The sequence below is a fragment of the Ostrea edulis genome, chromosome 6, assembly GCF_947568905.1.
Source record: "Ostrea edulis chromosome 6, xbOstEdul1.1, whole genome shotgun sequence".
NCBI classification, from domain to species: Eukaryota; Metazoa; Mollusca; class Bivalvia; order Ostreida; family Ostreidae; genus Ostrea; species Ostrea edulis.
In genome coordinates this window covers 60,087,009-60,103,360 of record NC_079169.1, presented here as the reverse complement: position 1 = coordinate 60,103,360, position 16,352 = coordinate 60,087,009, and the positions used below count along the sequence as shown (strand labels likewise).

The 16,352-nt window shown below is 35.1% G+C and overlaps 1 protein-coding gene across 2 annotated transcripts in view; it reads right to left on the bottom strand.

The window, feature by feature from the left end:
* LOC125646641 (cadherin EGF LAG seven-pass G-type receptor 2-like) overlaps positions 1 to 16,352 on the bottom strand; it is a 27,568-nt gene extending 11,216 nt beyond the window's left edge. The window contains exons 1-8 of one of the 2 annotated variants that reach the window (XM_048873099.2): positions 15,996 to 16,352; positions 7,054 to 7,231; positions 6,729 to 6,887; positions 5,200 to 5,340; positions 4,949 to 5,071; positions 4,681 to 4,863; positions 4,391 to 4,581; positions 4,186 to 4,283 (exon numbers count right to left, since the gene is read on the bottom strand). In XM_048873099.2, the coding sequence (XP_048729056.1) occupies positions 4,186 to 4,283; positions 4,391 to 4,581; positions 4,681 to 4,863; positions 4,949 to 5,071; positions 5,200 to 5,340; positions 6,729 to 6,887; positions 7,054 to 7,231; positions 15,996 to 16,070 (1,148 nt within the window). In that variant the 5' untranslated portion in view covers positions 16,071 to 16,352. The remainder of the gene's footprint in view (positions 1 to 4,185; positions 4,284 to 4,390; positions 4,582 to 4,680; positions 4,864 to 4,948; positions 5,072 to 5,199; positions 5,341 to 6,728; positions 6,888 to 7,053; positions 7,232 to 15,995) is intronic. The other variant, XM_048873098.2, reaches the window with a different exon arrangement.

Genomic DNA, 16,352 nt, shown 5'->3' with positions numbered 1-16,352 from the left:
TATACTTTTATCAACAGCAAGAGACAACCGAAAAATCTTAGGAGACTGTTATGTAAATCTAATTTTCAGGAAAAGTTCAACAAAATTTTTTCACCGTTACCAAATGTGACGATCGGCGATGCGGAACGTGCCCATACTTAAGGGAAGGAAGTTCGTTCGAATTTAACAAGGAATTTACGGTAAATTCAGATATGACGTGCTCCACCAAAAATTTAATTTATGTTATAACATGTGCTGGCTGTGGAAAACATTATATCGGTGAAACTGGAACTACTCTGCGAACTCGTATACGAGTTCATAAACAACACATTTCAGCACCCGAATACAGAAAAATTAAAGTTAGTGAACATATAGATGTGTGTGGCCACGGACAATTCAGTGTATTTCCGTTTTATAAACTGTATACAGAAAATACTATTTTACTGTTATTATCTATGACGTCATAATATGCTTAACGTAAAATCCTTTTCCCTTCATTCGTTTATGACGTCGTTATGTACGTGAAATGTTAGGACGCCTTTATGACGTCAAACCATTTCAAAACTATTTTAAAATATAACGCCTGAGGATTATAAAATGAAAGCGCTTGCGTTAAATTTTTAACTTTGTGTACTGTTTATTCTATTTCTTTTAATATATATATATATATATATATATATATATATATATATATATATATGCATTCGTTACGGGAAAAAAGTCGGGGAAACATAACATCAGTAATTTGTTTTATGTAAGGCGCTAAATAGATTTTATTTATTATTATTATCAGATGGACGTTGCCGGCCTCAAGAGTCCATAGGGCCCAGAGAGGATATGTATGTATCAGATGGACGTACGGGCAGACGCACATACAGCGTCATAACATGATCACGACGGGCGTATAAAAACTGTATTGATTTCCACTTGATAAGTTTAATTTAATCAATAAACAATGAAAATGTGTATTTTGCCACCTTTTTAAAGATGTCAGACATGCATAAACAGAAATATAGGTCAACATCAGAGAATCGCACATTTTCATTAAAAAGAATAAATATACATCAAAATGACAAATTTTAATGTCATATAGTTTTAATAAACTGCTACTTTATAGATATGCATAAATCAATGGTGTATATCATGGAAAACCTATAGTAGAGAAAATACCGGCACAGGAGTTATTGCCCTTCATAATATTTTTAAATTATCATGTATGGAAAATATAAACTTTTTCAGCATCAATAGTTTGCCAAATTTTCTATTTTATCCAGTGAAAAGGATATTTTTCTATCAAGTGAAACGTTTAATTAAATAAAGATTTTGCAAAAGCCTATTTGACGTCACATGAAGGTGGAGCTACCTTAAATCAAAGACGGGAACAAATACAGGTTCATTACACGAAAGACTGGGAGCTTTCGATGTCTTTTGATAGGGATATGAAAAAAAATCTACGGCTACAAGAATAGTGATCGGGTTCTTTAAATCTCATTATTCACGCCAAATTACAACATGTACGAATAGCATTCAGATCTTTATTACATGTGTTAAACGCAATTTAACTTTCATTTATGAATTAGACATCGATTTTGAAAAATGTCAAAAAATCACGCAATAAATATTGGTGGTATTTAGAATTCTTTCAAAATAAATTTACCGCTTGACATAGCAGGTATTTATTTCCTAATAGGTTTTTTTCTTTGCTAAAGCATTTTTTGATAACGTAATCACAGTTGTGTACATAGTCTTGATGTGGAGAATAGTGCAATTCTCTTCACACGCCAATGATAATTTTAATACATCACACTAAAAGACGATTCCGTAAGCAATTATTCAGTGTAATAGGAATTAAAACGCAGACCCCCTTAAAGAAGCCCGGATTTCTGTATCCTATGATTTAAATCCTCGCGATTTTAGGTGTCTGTTGTAACGTCAATGCTTTCGATGATTCCGGTCTTTTACGGACAGAGATGCTTTCAAGAGAAGTGTTAAAACCTTCACACATACAATATTTGATTTACACAAATATATTTTATCATTAAATTTTTAGCGGGTTTGGCACTTAGTTATTTTGATGAATTACATCATCAACATAAACTGGAAGGCCCTGGGGAAGAATAGTGCGCGCACTAACCAGGTCACCTTCTGGAACTAAAGTATTATTCTTGATTATCATTATATTTATCATCATTGATTGTTGGTGCGTTTAATAATGTTTATTTTAAATTGATGTCTTTGTTGAAGAAGGAGATGATGACGGTTTTGGGGATGGCGACATTGATGATTGCAGGTGGTGGTGTTAATAGTGGTGGTAGTTGTGATGATGGCGGTGATGATAATGATCATGGGCGGTGATGTTGTTCTTAATGAAGGTGGTTGTGATAATATTTCAGTGCTGATGGTGGTGTTATCATAGTGCGGTAGTAGTGTTGATGATGGCGGTGACAGTGGAAGTGATGATGTCTGTGACAGTGGTAGTGTTTATGATGGCGGTGGCAGTGGTAGTGATGCTGTCTGTGACAGTGGTAGTGATGATGGTGGTAACAGTGGTAGTGATGATGATGGTGGTGACAGTGGTAGTGATGATGTCGGTGACAGTGGTAGTGATGATGGTGGTAACAGTGGTAGTGATGATGATGGTGGTGACAGTGGTAGTAATGATGTCGGTGACAGTGGTAGTGTTTATGATGGCGGTGACAGTGGTAGTAATGATGTCGGTGACAGTGGTAGTATTTATGATGGCGGTGACAGTGGTAGTGATGATGGTGGTAACAGTGGTAGTGATGATGATGGTGGTGACAGTGGTAGTAATGATGTCGGTGACAGTGGTAGTGTTTATGATGGCGGTGACAGTGGTAGTGATGATGATGGTAACAGTGGTAGTGATGATGATGGTGGTGATAGTGGTAGTAATGATGTCGGTGACAGTGGTAGTGTTTATGATGGCGGTGACAGTGGTAGTAATGATGTCGGTGACAGTGGTAGTATTTATGATGTCGGTGACAGTGGTAGTGATGATGTCTGTGACAGTGGTAGTGATGATGATGGTGGTGACAGTGGCATTAATGATGTCGGTGACAGTGGTAGTGTTTATGATGGCGGTGACAGTGGTAGTGATGATGGTGGTGACAGTGGTAGTGATGATGGTGGTGACAGTGGTAGTGATGATGATGGTGGTGACAGTGGTAGTGATGATGGCGGTGACAGTGGTAGTGATGATGGCGTTGACAGTGGTAGTGATGATGTGTGTGACAGTGGTAGTGATGATGTCTGTGACAGTGGTAGTGATGATGGTGGTGACAGTGGTAATGATAATGGCAGTGACAGTGGTAGTGATGATGGCGTTCACAGTGGTAGTGATGATGTGTGTGACAGTGGTAGTGATAATGTTGGTGACACTTAAAGTGATGATGGAGGTGACAGTGGTAGTGATGATGTTGGTGACACTTAAAGTGATGATGGCGGTGACAGTGGTAGTGATGATGGCGGTGAGAGGGTAGTGATGATGGCGGTGACAGTGGTAGTGTTGATGTCTGTGACAGTGGTAGTGATTATGTCTGTGACAGTGGTAGTGATGATGTCTGTGACAGTGGTAGTGATGATGGCGGTGACAGTGGTAGTGATGATGTCTGTGACAGTGGTAGTGATGATGATGGTGACAGGGGTAGTGATGATGTCGGTGACAGTGGTAGTGTTTATGATGGTGGTGACAGTGGTAGTGATGATGATGGTTGTGACAGTGGTAGTGATGATGTCGGTGACAGTGGTAGTGTTTATGATGGCGGTGACAGTGGTAGTGATGATGGCGGTGACAGTAGTAGTGATGATGGCGGTGACAGTGGTAATGATGGTGGTGGTGACAGTGGTAGTGATGATGGTGGTGACAGGGGTAGTGATGATGGCGGTGACAGCGGTAATGATGATGGTGGTGACAGGGGTAGTGATGATGGCGGTGACAGTGGTAGTGATGATGGCGGTGACAGTGGTAGTGATGATGGTGGTGACAGTGGTAGTGTTGATGTCTGTGGCAGTGGTAGTGATGATGTGTGTGACAGTGGTACTGATGATGGTGGTGACAGTGGTAGTGATGTTGTGTGTGACAGTGGTAGTGATGATAGTGACAGTGGTAGTAATGGTGGTGGTGACATTTGTAATGATGACGATGGTGATAATGGCAATGATAGTGGTAGATGATAGTAGTTATACCTATTGCTGTTGTTTCCTGCTGCAAATGACAATGAATAAGTTGCTGCACCATCGTAGTCTCGAACAAGAAAGTTCGGATTATAATTTACACTTCCAGCCTGTCTCCAAAAGAAAAAGATAAAACATTTTATACATGTAATGATTTTTCGATAATGTTTTTTGTAAATTATTATCGATATTGTTGGTCGATAAATTTTCTACAAACCGAGGCTTCAGCAAGAGTGACATAGTAATACGACTTGTCGAAATAACACGCTTCGTTGATGTTGTTAATATTGACCGTAAGGTCAATAGGTCCCGTTGTTGCCATGGTATCTGTCACAGTGAATGACACTGTATAGGAACTCCTTGTTTCGTAGTCAAATGACTGTCCAGCGGTCAAGGACAGCTGTAGAGCTGAAAATAGTCAGCAAATATTTAATATTAGTCAATCTGACAATTAAGAAAGGCAAATCATATTGGAAAGAGACCGTGGAATAGAGAGATGATATTTACTGTTCGTTGCAAATGTGAATTTCCCAGCATCTGCGGGTGGAGTTACCGTCATACTATAAGACAACGTTGCGCCCGCGTCAGCATCATATGACGTCAGAGTATATAGAACTGTACCAGATGCAGTGTTTTCATTTACGCTTATTGTTGCAGGCAAGTTGGTAAATGATGGCACATTATTGAGATCTGAAGAGTAAAACAAACGAATTATCCTAACTTTTCTAACTCTGTTAATTTGATCTTTTTACTAAATTCCATCTTGTATACGTACTTGTCAGTTGGACTCTGAGTTTCTCTGTGACGGAGATAGAACTGTCGGACACCGTTACATACAAGTCAATGGCGGCATTAGTTTCGAATTTAAGTTCTCGGGCTGTTGTAACAGCTCCAGTAGCTGTAAGAAAAGATTCAAAAGTAGATAAAAATCATGGAAATATACGTCTGACCCCCCCCCCCCCATTCTCTCCTCGGAGAAAAAAAAATCTGGCGGCAAAGGAATTGATTAATCAGAAATGTACTTACTTCCATCTATTTTAAAACTCGTTGTGGAGGGAATGCTCGTCATCGTGTACGTCAGCGGTACATGATTTAGCAGATCGGTGGCGTCCACATCAAAAATAGCGGCGTTGTCTCCAGTGGTTAAAGCTGCGTGTGTAGTTGTAGCTATAATGAAGAAAATGTAAAAGTACAATCCCGTGTCATGACTTGAAGCAATACAAATTCTTTTGAAAAAGATATACGGTACTGACAGAAAAACACTTAGCCTATTTAACTAAATATATTCTTCTTCTTTAGTCTGTAAACCAGGTGGCATTAAATTTGACTTTCATGCACTTAGATTCTTACTTAGAATAGTATTTTTTTTAAAAAGTTTGTCAGCTACTTTTACAGAATAAAAATGTCATTCAAAATTGAAGTATTGAAGTGTATTAATGGGATTTAACAAAAATAATTAATATCCCCATTATCAAAAAATATTAGTGACCTTTTTTGCACTAAATAATAATAAATTGTATGATAAATTAATGTAAATGATTATCATAAACTATTCTCAAGTATTCAGGATTTTTTCCCAATTGATATTATTTACATCTTCCTATCAAATATTTAAAAATCCCATAGAAAATGAAGGGAGGGGGGTCAAAGCTGAAATCATTGAATTAGATGAAGTACACACAAAATTCCAGGGAGGGGGTCCGGATCCCCCCTCCGACAGATCGGGTGTCCAAATGAAATTCAATTAAACACATTTTGATTTCTTTTGACATGGATGGACCATTTCTACAGGAAGTCTGAATTGTATACTCTGTAAATCAGCAATTTAATGTCAATGAACATTTTAATATAATTTCAACAGTTGGTACAAAGTTATATAAGCCGTATTAAACATTTTGTTCGATGTTAATAAATAGACCGCATATCTTGTCAGTATGATAAACTATGAAAAATGATACGACTTGACAATTTTAACAAATATACGGGTATTAAAGGAGTACTGATCTATTCAATGTAAGGGGAAAACGGTGATTATCTAATGCATAGAGAAAAAATACGTTTATGGTGGATGTGCGCAAGCGCGCGAGAATAATATTATTAGAAACATCATGGGAGATTTAAGATTTCGTTTATTTACAGTATGTAATCGTACTGAATTGTGATTTCATGTTTTACAAACATGAAATTTACCACCCCCTTCCATTGCTTAAAGTGTTTTTCTACTTTGTTTCCGTTTGGCTGTCTTTTATCGCTGAATGTGTCCCGACAACAGCCTGCAGGCCGTCCAAGTTTTCACGTTATATGTAGTTGTTACTTTCGAAATTCTGCGTGGAACGTCATGTGATAATGGATAATTTGAAATGGGACATTCAATATCCGACTCAGAGAATACATAATTAAATAGGAGATTAGCTTGATTACTTTTTAGTTATTGATTGAGTTAAATTGCACAATTTGCAAAAAGTGTAAACCTATATAACTTGATATAAAACACATGCTTTATATTCCTAGGGTAATATCCAAAGAATACGGCATATATAGCTGTAACACAATACCTGGAATATTATCGAAGGATATGCGGTCTCCGTCAAGGATGTCCACTGAAAGCACCGCTGTTGGCTTGTTCCCGGTATTATCGTCACATTCGATCGTAAGCGTGTACAGCGGATTGGTAGCGAAGTTGAACGCTGGGGAATTTGTATACACTCCGAATTCTGGAAAGTTTTCATTTTTATTCTTTCAAACGTTATCATGGTGAAAAGTTGATATTTCACCAAATGTAGCATTTCTTCTCACATATTCAATTTTAACATTATACTAAAAAACAAAATTATGAATGATTCTATGTAAAAAGAATAGTGCAACTAGTTTCTTCATTACTGTTTGTGCCGGGATCCTTTAGAACCCTAAAGGGAGCTGCAGCAGGAGTAGACGATAAGATATCGCAGTTAAACGGGTCGTTATCACCATCCGTGACCGTAAGGGTGTAGATCAGTATGTCTTCTGTTTCCTGCTCACCCACTGTGACGGACGTCGGCAGTCCACCGAACAGAGGAGCCTTAAAGAGATCAATGATGTGATTAAGGTATAGCTGAAATGGTAGCTATTGAAGGACAAAGGAACACTGAACTGTTGTTTACCATCACATTCTATTATAACATAGGACATATCGTACAATGAAAGAATCAGTGTGCTGAATATTCAATCATTACCATTTCTATTTCGTTTATAGAAAATATTACATGCTAAAATCCATATCGTATGTCATGTCAGCCCGAGTGTCCCCATATCAGCCCGAGGGTTGATATGTGGCCCGAGGGCTGATAGGACATATGATATGTATTTTAGCATGTAATATTATATTTATCATATACTGCAATTTTTTTTATACTTATTAATAAATCTTTTATACATACAGTAGTGTTTTTGAGGGGATGGGGGTAATCTGATATATGGGTTCGAGGGCTGATTTTACATTTAGGTACTATTCTTTTAATCACATGCAGGTTAATTTATTGCATTTTAACGATAGATCAAGAAATATTTGATACATTGCCTACCTTGGTACATTGGTTTACTATGGTAAAACTTTGATACACTGATCATTACGAACGATTACGTAATTTCCGGCTTGATATCACAGGCACTTGTTTCTGTCAATGACTTATGACCTCTGTATAATAATAAAGGTATATACAGGGGTCATGAGTCATTTACAGAAAAAAGTGCCTGTGCTTGATATGCATTTTTGCACGCCGGTCTGATAAGTAATATGGATTTTCGGACCGGTTGTTGATATCGGCTATTGTGACGTCACCCGTATCACACTGTGCAGAATATGCATAATCATTACCAAGTATATGATAAATATATTTTCTAGATTTTTCTACATGTATGTATTCAAATCATACATTACAAATGAAAAAGAGATGTAGAATACAAACAGAAATTAGAATTATACATTTCAAATGGAAAAGATCAGGCCTGGATTTCTCGAAATAAACTGATATCGAAATTGATTTTACTCAAATTTTGACTGTTCAACTTTAATAAATATCAAACTTAAGTTCCAGATTTTTTCGAGAAACCCAAACCTGATTTTACAATCAACTTTTGACATATACCGTATTTTCACCACTAGTTTTAGGTGCACATGGCAGTAGATTTAGATATTGAAAGATCAGGAATTTGGCTACAAATCGATAGAAGACTCTAGCACCAGACCTAAGTCAACATCTACACGGCCTCACTACATCAAAGACATGAGTGTTATGATATACAAATTATCATATATTATAAAGGATAAATAATCTTCAATTCTAATGCAATTTGTTTGCAATCTGTACTTTGATTGGATAGTCTAAAATCAGCATCAACAATCGCAAACCATTTTTGTAGTCCTCCGCGGTCATTAGCTCTAGAGTAAACAATATCTTGCACTGAGGAGTGAATTGTACAGTGCTACACAATGCGATCGCATACATCCGTTTTACCGGCTCCGCTGTCTCGCCGCCGGTAAAACTTAATTTTCTACTGTTAAATCAGCATTATCGGCCGCAGATAACAAATGAAAAGATAGTTCTCCCCTAATTATCTTATAAAATGAAACTTTATATATTCTGAATTCTGTTTCAAAGTTGTCAAAAAAAAAAAAAAAAAAAAAAAAAAAAAAAAAGAAAAGAAAGGTAAACGATGCCAATACAAATTAAATACAATGTACCAAGGATATGGAATTAAATGGGTTTTGAAATATGTCCCTATAAATATAACGAAGCTAACGAATAGACATCAACTTCTTATAAAACGTTACCAGTCGCATATTTCATTTACAAGGTTCAAACACTCAATGTTGAATGAATTTGTTTAGAAGAAAAGAAGCTTGACGTTGAATCTATTAGGTACTTTTTGATTGCATAGAAACGTTGTATATGATCTAAACAATTCTTAAGTCTAAATTCAGTTGTGTCAAAAGAGGGATCAATTCGGTTTTTACTGACGAAAAGTAAATGAAGTCAGTAGACTGTGCTTTAGATGTGTGATTTCGTCTCGTATCTTTTCCTGCATTTGGTGGTCTACTTTTTAATGGCGATACTGTACTTAATGCACGCTGTTTCTATTTATTCTTGACTCATTGACACATAACACTTGTCAAAAATATTGTAAAGTTGTCCAGCATTCTATGATAAATGAAGCCAGGCTTTGAAAGGATATGAAAAAGATATATTTTCATCGAATTATATTACATTCATCAAATGATTGAAATCTATTTTAAATTTATTTCAAATTAATCCGCAAAACAAGTTAGTGTGGTAAGATAAATGTACACTCTTAAGAATAAATCCGTTCATAGTTCGATGTCCTTGCTGACAAATTGTCATTATGAATTGATAATCGATTGAAACGCTTATAAGAATATCCGAATCACCATTCAAAATCAAACAAAACGATCACTATTGGTACCGGATATTTACTACCTTTTAGCCAACAGATAATGATGGATGATATCAAAACAAGCTCTAAATTTGGAATCTTGAAGAAAATTTATAGTCATGTTGGAATATTATGATGATAGATAATTACAGGTCTTTATGTTGAATTATTTATATCTAGTTAAGGAAATTTGCTTTGAATACGTTATACATTTGTATGTCCTGATTATAAAATGCTATTCTTGTGTTGATTTTTCTATATGATTTCAAGATGCCATTTAATTAAGTTAAATAGTAAGTGGGATACATGTACCTGGTGTATAAGCATATTTACATTTCCTACGTTTTTGCCATCAATATCGATCTTTACCAACTATATTGTATAATGATAGCCATTTCCTCATGAGTGTGAACAATGTGTGTATGATTTTTGATAAATATACGTGTATAGTACGTATATTTTAACGATTGGGAATCCCTAAAGAAATGAAAGTAGAAGACAAATATAAAAAAGAAATTTCACTTTTGAAAAACTTCAACGCTTCATGGTAGCATACGCGCTGAAGTATGCTGGCATAAAGTATCGCAGTTCATGTCCTCGTGAATTTTCAAAATTAAATATAATTTACGTTAGTACGTCTTCCACTTATACAACATATACTTTCGTGTTATTGATACACAAGTAAATTCTTAGATTTATTAAATCACATGTCTGTCCTCTGATGATAGATGATTTCATGATGGACATTCAAATTTGTCTAAATTAGGATTATTTGACATTGCATAACTTGGAATTCTACCAGCATGGAGTTCTTTAGGGATTTCGTAACAGCATTATACGATTCATTAAATGCATACATCCTGCAATCACATTACAGGTGTAAACAGCATTTTCAGTTTTAAACAGATTTTTGAAAGATAACATTAAATTCTTGTAAATGCAAATTTATTGCTTTTTAAAAGGGACGTCGATCAATTTAAAAAGAAAGCACTGATTTCTTCAAAAAAGAAAATTGTTTGATTTGATTGCACTTTTGACAAACCTATCTTCTTCTTTTGATAGATATCGTGCTGACAACTTTTGAAGACAGAGCTGTTTCGACTTGTGTGTGCAAGTTTCTCTTGAAATTCGTGTAGAAGGAGTTTTACTTGTCGAAACGCAAAGTGTAATTATGTAATTCAATTTGTGACTAACAATATTTTTCTCTGAAATTCGTTAAGAGGGTTGAACCATAAGAGTTCATTAAAGATATAAAAAGTGTCAAGTTTTGAATTTAAATTTTTTTTACAATCACTATACTTTTGTTCGTTTTATAGATAAATTTTTATTCAATTACGGACAAGGCAATATCCTCTATCGATTTCCTCTGTAAGACCGTTTCAAAACACTTCAAAGCAAGTGTTTTAAAAGATAAAATTAATCACTTTCTTTGTGGTAAAAATGGTGAAAAGGGATACTTCAAATGTCCCTATCAATTGAACGTCAGAGGTTTCAATGCAAATGTCCGACGTGTTGACTTTTTTAAATAATTACATATATGGGGGTAAACTCTTGTCAACATCATTCTCGTGTCTGTGTTTCTATTCCATACAATTCTATTTTCTCCCTCAGTAGCTTAAAAAAAATTTATATTGAGTGGAATTAATATCATATCTTTCGTTATGAATGGAAAACTTCAAATCCTGGGATAGATAATCAAAAAAAATATAATGTTTTTGATATAGATGTTAAATAGATGTCAAACAGTAACTGTAGTGTAAATGGCACCCTTTATGTACTTCCACCAAAGTAAATGTTGAAATCATAGAGGCCGGAGTCACGGTAGGGTGCCGGTAGAGATCCGGACTTTATGAAATGTAGACATCAAGTCTACCTCTGATGAAAAGAAAGACTGCATTTCTTACTCTGGTATAAAGTGTTCTTGTGTACTAATATAGTGGAAAGGTGTGTTGAACTCACAATTACTGACATATTTTCCATGCGTATTGCATGTTACTCTATCTGTACCGTTTCGTTGCATGATTTTGCATTGGTATATTACATGGGGGGTTTTTTCATTAGAAAGTTATACAATCCAAAAAGAAAAATATGCAATATAATTTGCATGATATTGCATAACATCCCTTTTGAATTGTATGTTTTTTATTTGTTTTGTATATTTTCCATGTGAATTGCAGTTTTATATATTTTTCTATTTGTATTATACTGTTTTGTATATGTTTGTATTTGTATTGTACAGTTTTGTATATGTTTGTATTTGAATTGTACAGTTTTGTATATTTTTCTATTTGAATTGTACAGTTATGTATATTTTTCTGTTTGTATTGTACAGTTTTGTATATTTTTGTATTTGTATTGTACAGTTATGTATATTTTTGTATTTGAATTGTGCAGTTTTGTATATTTTTGTATTTGAATTGTACAGTTATGTATATTTTTCTATTTGTATTGTACAGTTTTGTATATGTTTGTATTGTACAGTTTTGTATATTTTTGTATTTGTATTGTACAGTTTTGTATATTTTTCTATTTGTAAAGTACAGTTTTCTATATTTTTGCATTTGTATAGTACAGCTTTGTATATTTTTCTATTTGGATTGTACAGTTTTGTATATTTTTCTATTTGTATTGCAGTTTTGTATATTTTTCTATTTGTATTGCACAGTTTTGTATATTTTTCTATTTGTATTGCACAGTTCTTTATATTTTTCTATTTGTATTGGATGGTATTTATTTGTATTAACGTACATTTGCATTGTATTTCAATTTTCCATTTGCATTTTACAACCCCCATGTCGTAAATATTTTATATTTTGCATTCTATAACTTTCGCCATTATCATATACATTTATTTTCAATGTGTTAATATTGTATACATAATTCATTTATTTACAATTGTATTCTATAATACTGTAGCGGACATAGAGAGGGAACTTATTCTGCCTCAATATTACGCTAGCTTTTCTAGTGATGTCGCACGTTAAGCAACGGCGAGCGTGATGAGCCCTTGATGGGTGACCGCTACACGCTACAATACTTCATTTGTATTGTTTCCAGATTCATCAGAATAAAAAATATAGTTACTCTATTTGTGACAAAGCATTTCAATGGTTACCTCCTACTAGTATATGCATTGTAGGTAGGCCGCTATGGAATTATAGACAAATACTCCAGTAAAAGTACTGAATAGCACTAAGCGTGCGGACGAATACATCAGTCAAAAGTACTAAGTAGTACTAAGCGTGTGGATTCTGGCATTTGCATGAAATGCAGCTTTACTTTGATGTGATACTAGAATTTTTGGAGCAGTTCTGAATATGCGATCCATCACATACTTGGTTAAAAGGGACTAGATCACGTACGTTTGTGGGAAACAGGGTTTTCTGTTGAGTCCGCTCTTTATAATGGGTCTGATCGTTTCTACATATGATTAACAGTAATGGCTGTAAGTAAGACTGAACTGACATTTAATCCCGTAAGATATCAAGCTAGCCCGTTAACTGAAATTAGGGTACGAATTCAGGGCTGTAAGTTAGGTCTAATTACAACCGAGGTGTTGGCCTTCCTGATATCCTACATTTTAACAACAGGGAATTTCATAATTTTAAAGTCTTACTCACTTGCCAATACAGTCTATTAAATTTGTAAATAAAGTTCCACTCGAGAATATTTCGGATCTAACACCATTATAAGCTGCACATCTAGCCTGGTTCCCTATCCAAGATGATCCGCGTCTACTGTCTTTAATTAGGGAACCAGGCTAGCTGCACTCCTTGGAATACCAGCTCTATTTTTCGTATATCCTGATATATTCCATCTTTAAATTTTGAACACGTCCAAGATAAGAGTAAATGACTGTGAAAAACTTTATTAGAGTTTACATAACTGATAATAATGCAACCGAGATTTGCCAAACCTTATCAGAGTTGACATCATAACTGATAATAATGTAATTCAGATTTGACAAACTTTATTAGTTAGTTGGTAGGATATTGTTTAACGTCCCACTCGAGAATTTTTCACTCATATTGAGATGGTGACCATTGCCGTTGAAGGGTTGCAAATTTAGGCATATGCTCGACGCTTACCAGTGGTGGATCTAAGGGGGCGCCCCCTAAAATTTTCAAATTTAAGGTAAATCGTGGTCTCTTGTTTAGAAAAATGTAAATGATAAAAGAAGCAGTAATTTCTTCCACTCTCGGAAAAATAAATGATAAAATCCTTAGATTTATTGAACTACTTTTATTGGGAGAACTTGCAATTGTTCCAAAAACCCTTAAAATTTGCGTCATTTTAGGCCTAATAAATTCACCTTATTAAAAATGACAGAAAATAGTATTATAAAAATTACTACATAGAAGATAATTCAAGCCCTATAAAATCTATTGAATTTAGGAGCTTCCGGGGGCTCTGCCCCCTGGACCCCCAATAGCGCTTTACCCTGGACTCACTTGGGGCCTCAAGACGGCACGCAGACTCCTTGCCTCATAAAGCCCCCCCCCCCCCCCCCCCCCGCAATTCTGGTTACGGCCTTTGAACAGGGAAGGATCTTTATCGTGCCACACTTGCTATGACACGGGACCTCGGTTTTTGTGGTCTCATCCGAAGGACCGCCCCAATTAGTCGCCTTTTTCGACAAGCAATAGGATATTGAGGACCTATTCTAACCCGGATCCCCACGAGATTCAAACCTTATTAGAGATGACATCATAACGGATAATAATGTAACTCAAATTTGACAAACATTTGAGTTGACATCATAATTGATGATAATGTAATCCAGATTTGACAAACTTTCGATGTTCCTGCGGCTGCCTCAGTTGTGCATGTAGTTATGGCCCTGTTAACCAATAGTATTTATGTTATGAGGATTATCCAGTACTGGACGGCTTGACCAAAGTCGGAATCGGTTCGCGAACATTATATACTACATATATCCATAAGGGGGTGGATGATCAAAACTTGGGGGCAGTTTGACTAAAAGTTAAGGGACAAATAGGCAGAGGTTGTTTGGCTTGGAATCCAGAGTCTTTCGCTAAGGATCCTGGAAACGAAGTGAGAACTGGAGGCGTGGATTGAAACACCCAGGAAATAAGAACTGCGTTACGACGAAAATATTCCAATCGTTGATTTACACGAATCGGTTTTATCATACAGTGCAATAAATTATATACACCCCCCTCAAATTGTGGAGTACACATAATAAAATTAACAAAAATAAAAATTATGGAATACAAATAGGAAAATATACCAATTGTTTTCTTATAATTTTCTCTTCTTTCTTTTCTCATTTTAAAAAAGAAATAATTATGTCTCTACAAAAACCGTGTGGCTCAAGAACGTTGCTGAGGTTATTCAAACGATAGTGCTTTTGTTTATTTTTATATCGATAAAAAAGAGAAAAGAGATCACACCGTACACATTTATTCACTTTAGATATTCACTTTCATTTTTGTCTGAACAGTAAAAGAACATATAATTATTAAAAAAATTTAAAAAGTGGTATAATGATAATAGACTTCCTGGATACTTATGTGTATTAATCAAATTCTGGTGATAAATATGCGTTTGGTAAACTTACTGTGCATATTCATGATCACTTACTGAAGTGAAACCCCGCGTGTAAACAAGATGTTTCGCGCCTTGCTGTGTACGAGAGTTCTCTCAGTAAATTGAAATGACTCGGGCACATCTCGAGGTTTAACATTGACATTTTTAATACGCGTCTGTTTAAGAAACCTATACAATGCACAGTATATGATATATAATACACAATAAATGATAAACAGTGTGTGATATACCTATTTACAATTTCATATTGCCATATAAGTTACAATTCGTAAATTTGAATGCTAAATATACCAAAACAATATTGAGCCAATCATCGCATTCTTATGTAATGCTGTAATGTTTCCCAAAGTTAGACGTCATCTCTTCAATGCGTTTTGTACTAAGTAAACTAACAAGTTTTGCATGCATTTGGTATCGGAACAACAATTTATTTAAAAAAAGTAAACAATGCAATTTTAGATTCACAACTATTTCAAAGAAACAGTTGAATTCATCCTCTACACCATTCACTGTTCAATCCAGTATCTGCAATGCTATAACTTTACAAAGACGACGATTTTTTGACATTTAAGATATAATTGGAAATTGTTTATTTAGTTGTTCATGACCCATTGTTCATAACCCAACGCCGGGATCCAGAATCGAACCCGTCACCTTAACCACTAAACCACCGCTACCTAGTAAAAAGAATTGGTTTTGGTGGGGTGCTGCTGAATGCACACCAAATTTGACCATTACTATGTAGAAAAAGTTAAATTGTAAAAGAAAAGAAGAAAAAATGAAAGACCAAAATCTTTCAAATAAAAACATAAGTTACTCACTGCTCCGCGGCATCTGTGAAGAAGAATAAACGACACAATACAAAATAGCAGGGACTTCATTAACTGTCTCTCCATTTCTAATGCTGACGATATCTGTATATTTTACAGGTTTTTTTTCCTCAATTTCTCTCTCAATTTTTCAAATATCACTTGAAGTCATTTTCAAGAGAGTTCGGGCATCATTTAATGTCTTGAATGCAAGCTACTTTCCCTTAATGGTTGAGATTTAAATGCTTTATGAAAGGTGCTAAGACGTTGGAAGCATTGTGATGCGGGCCTCAAAAGAGTTAAATTATTTAGAATTCCCATTGAAAAACTAAATAAACGTCGATATGCGTTAGAAATTGACAATATGCC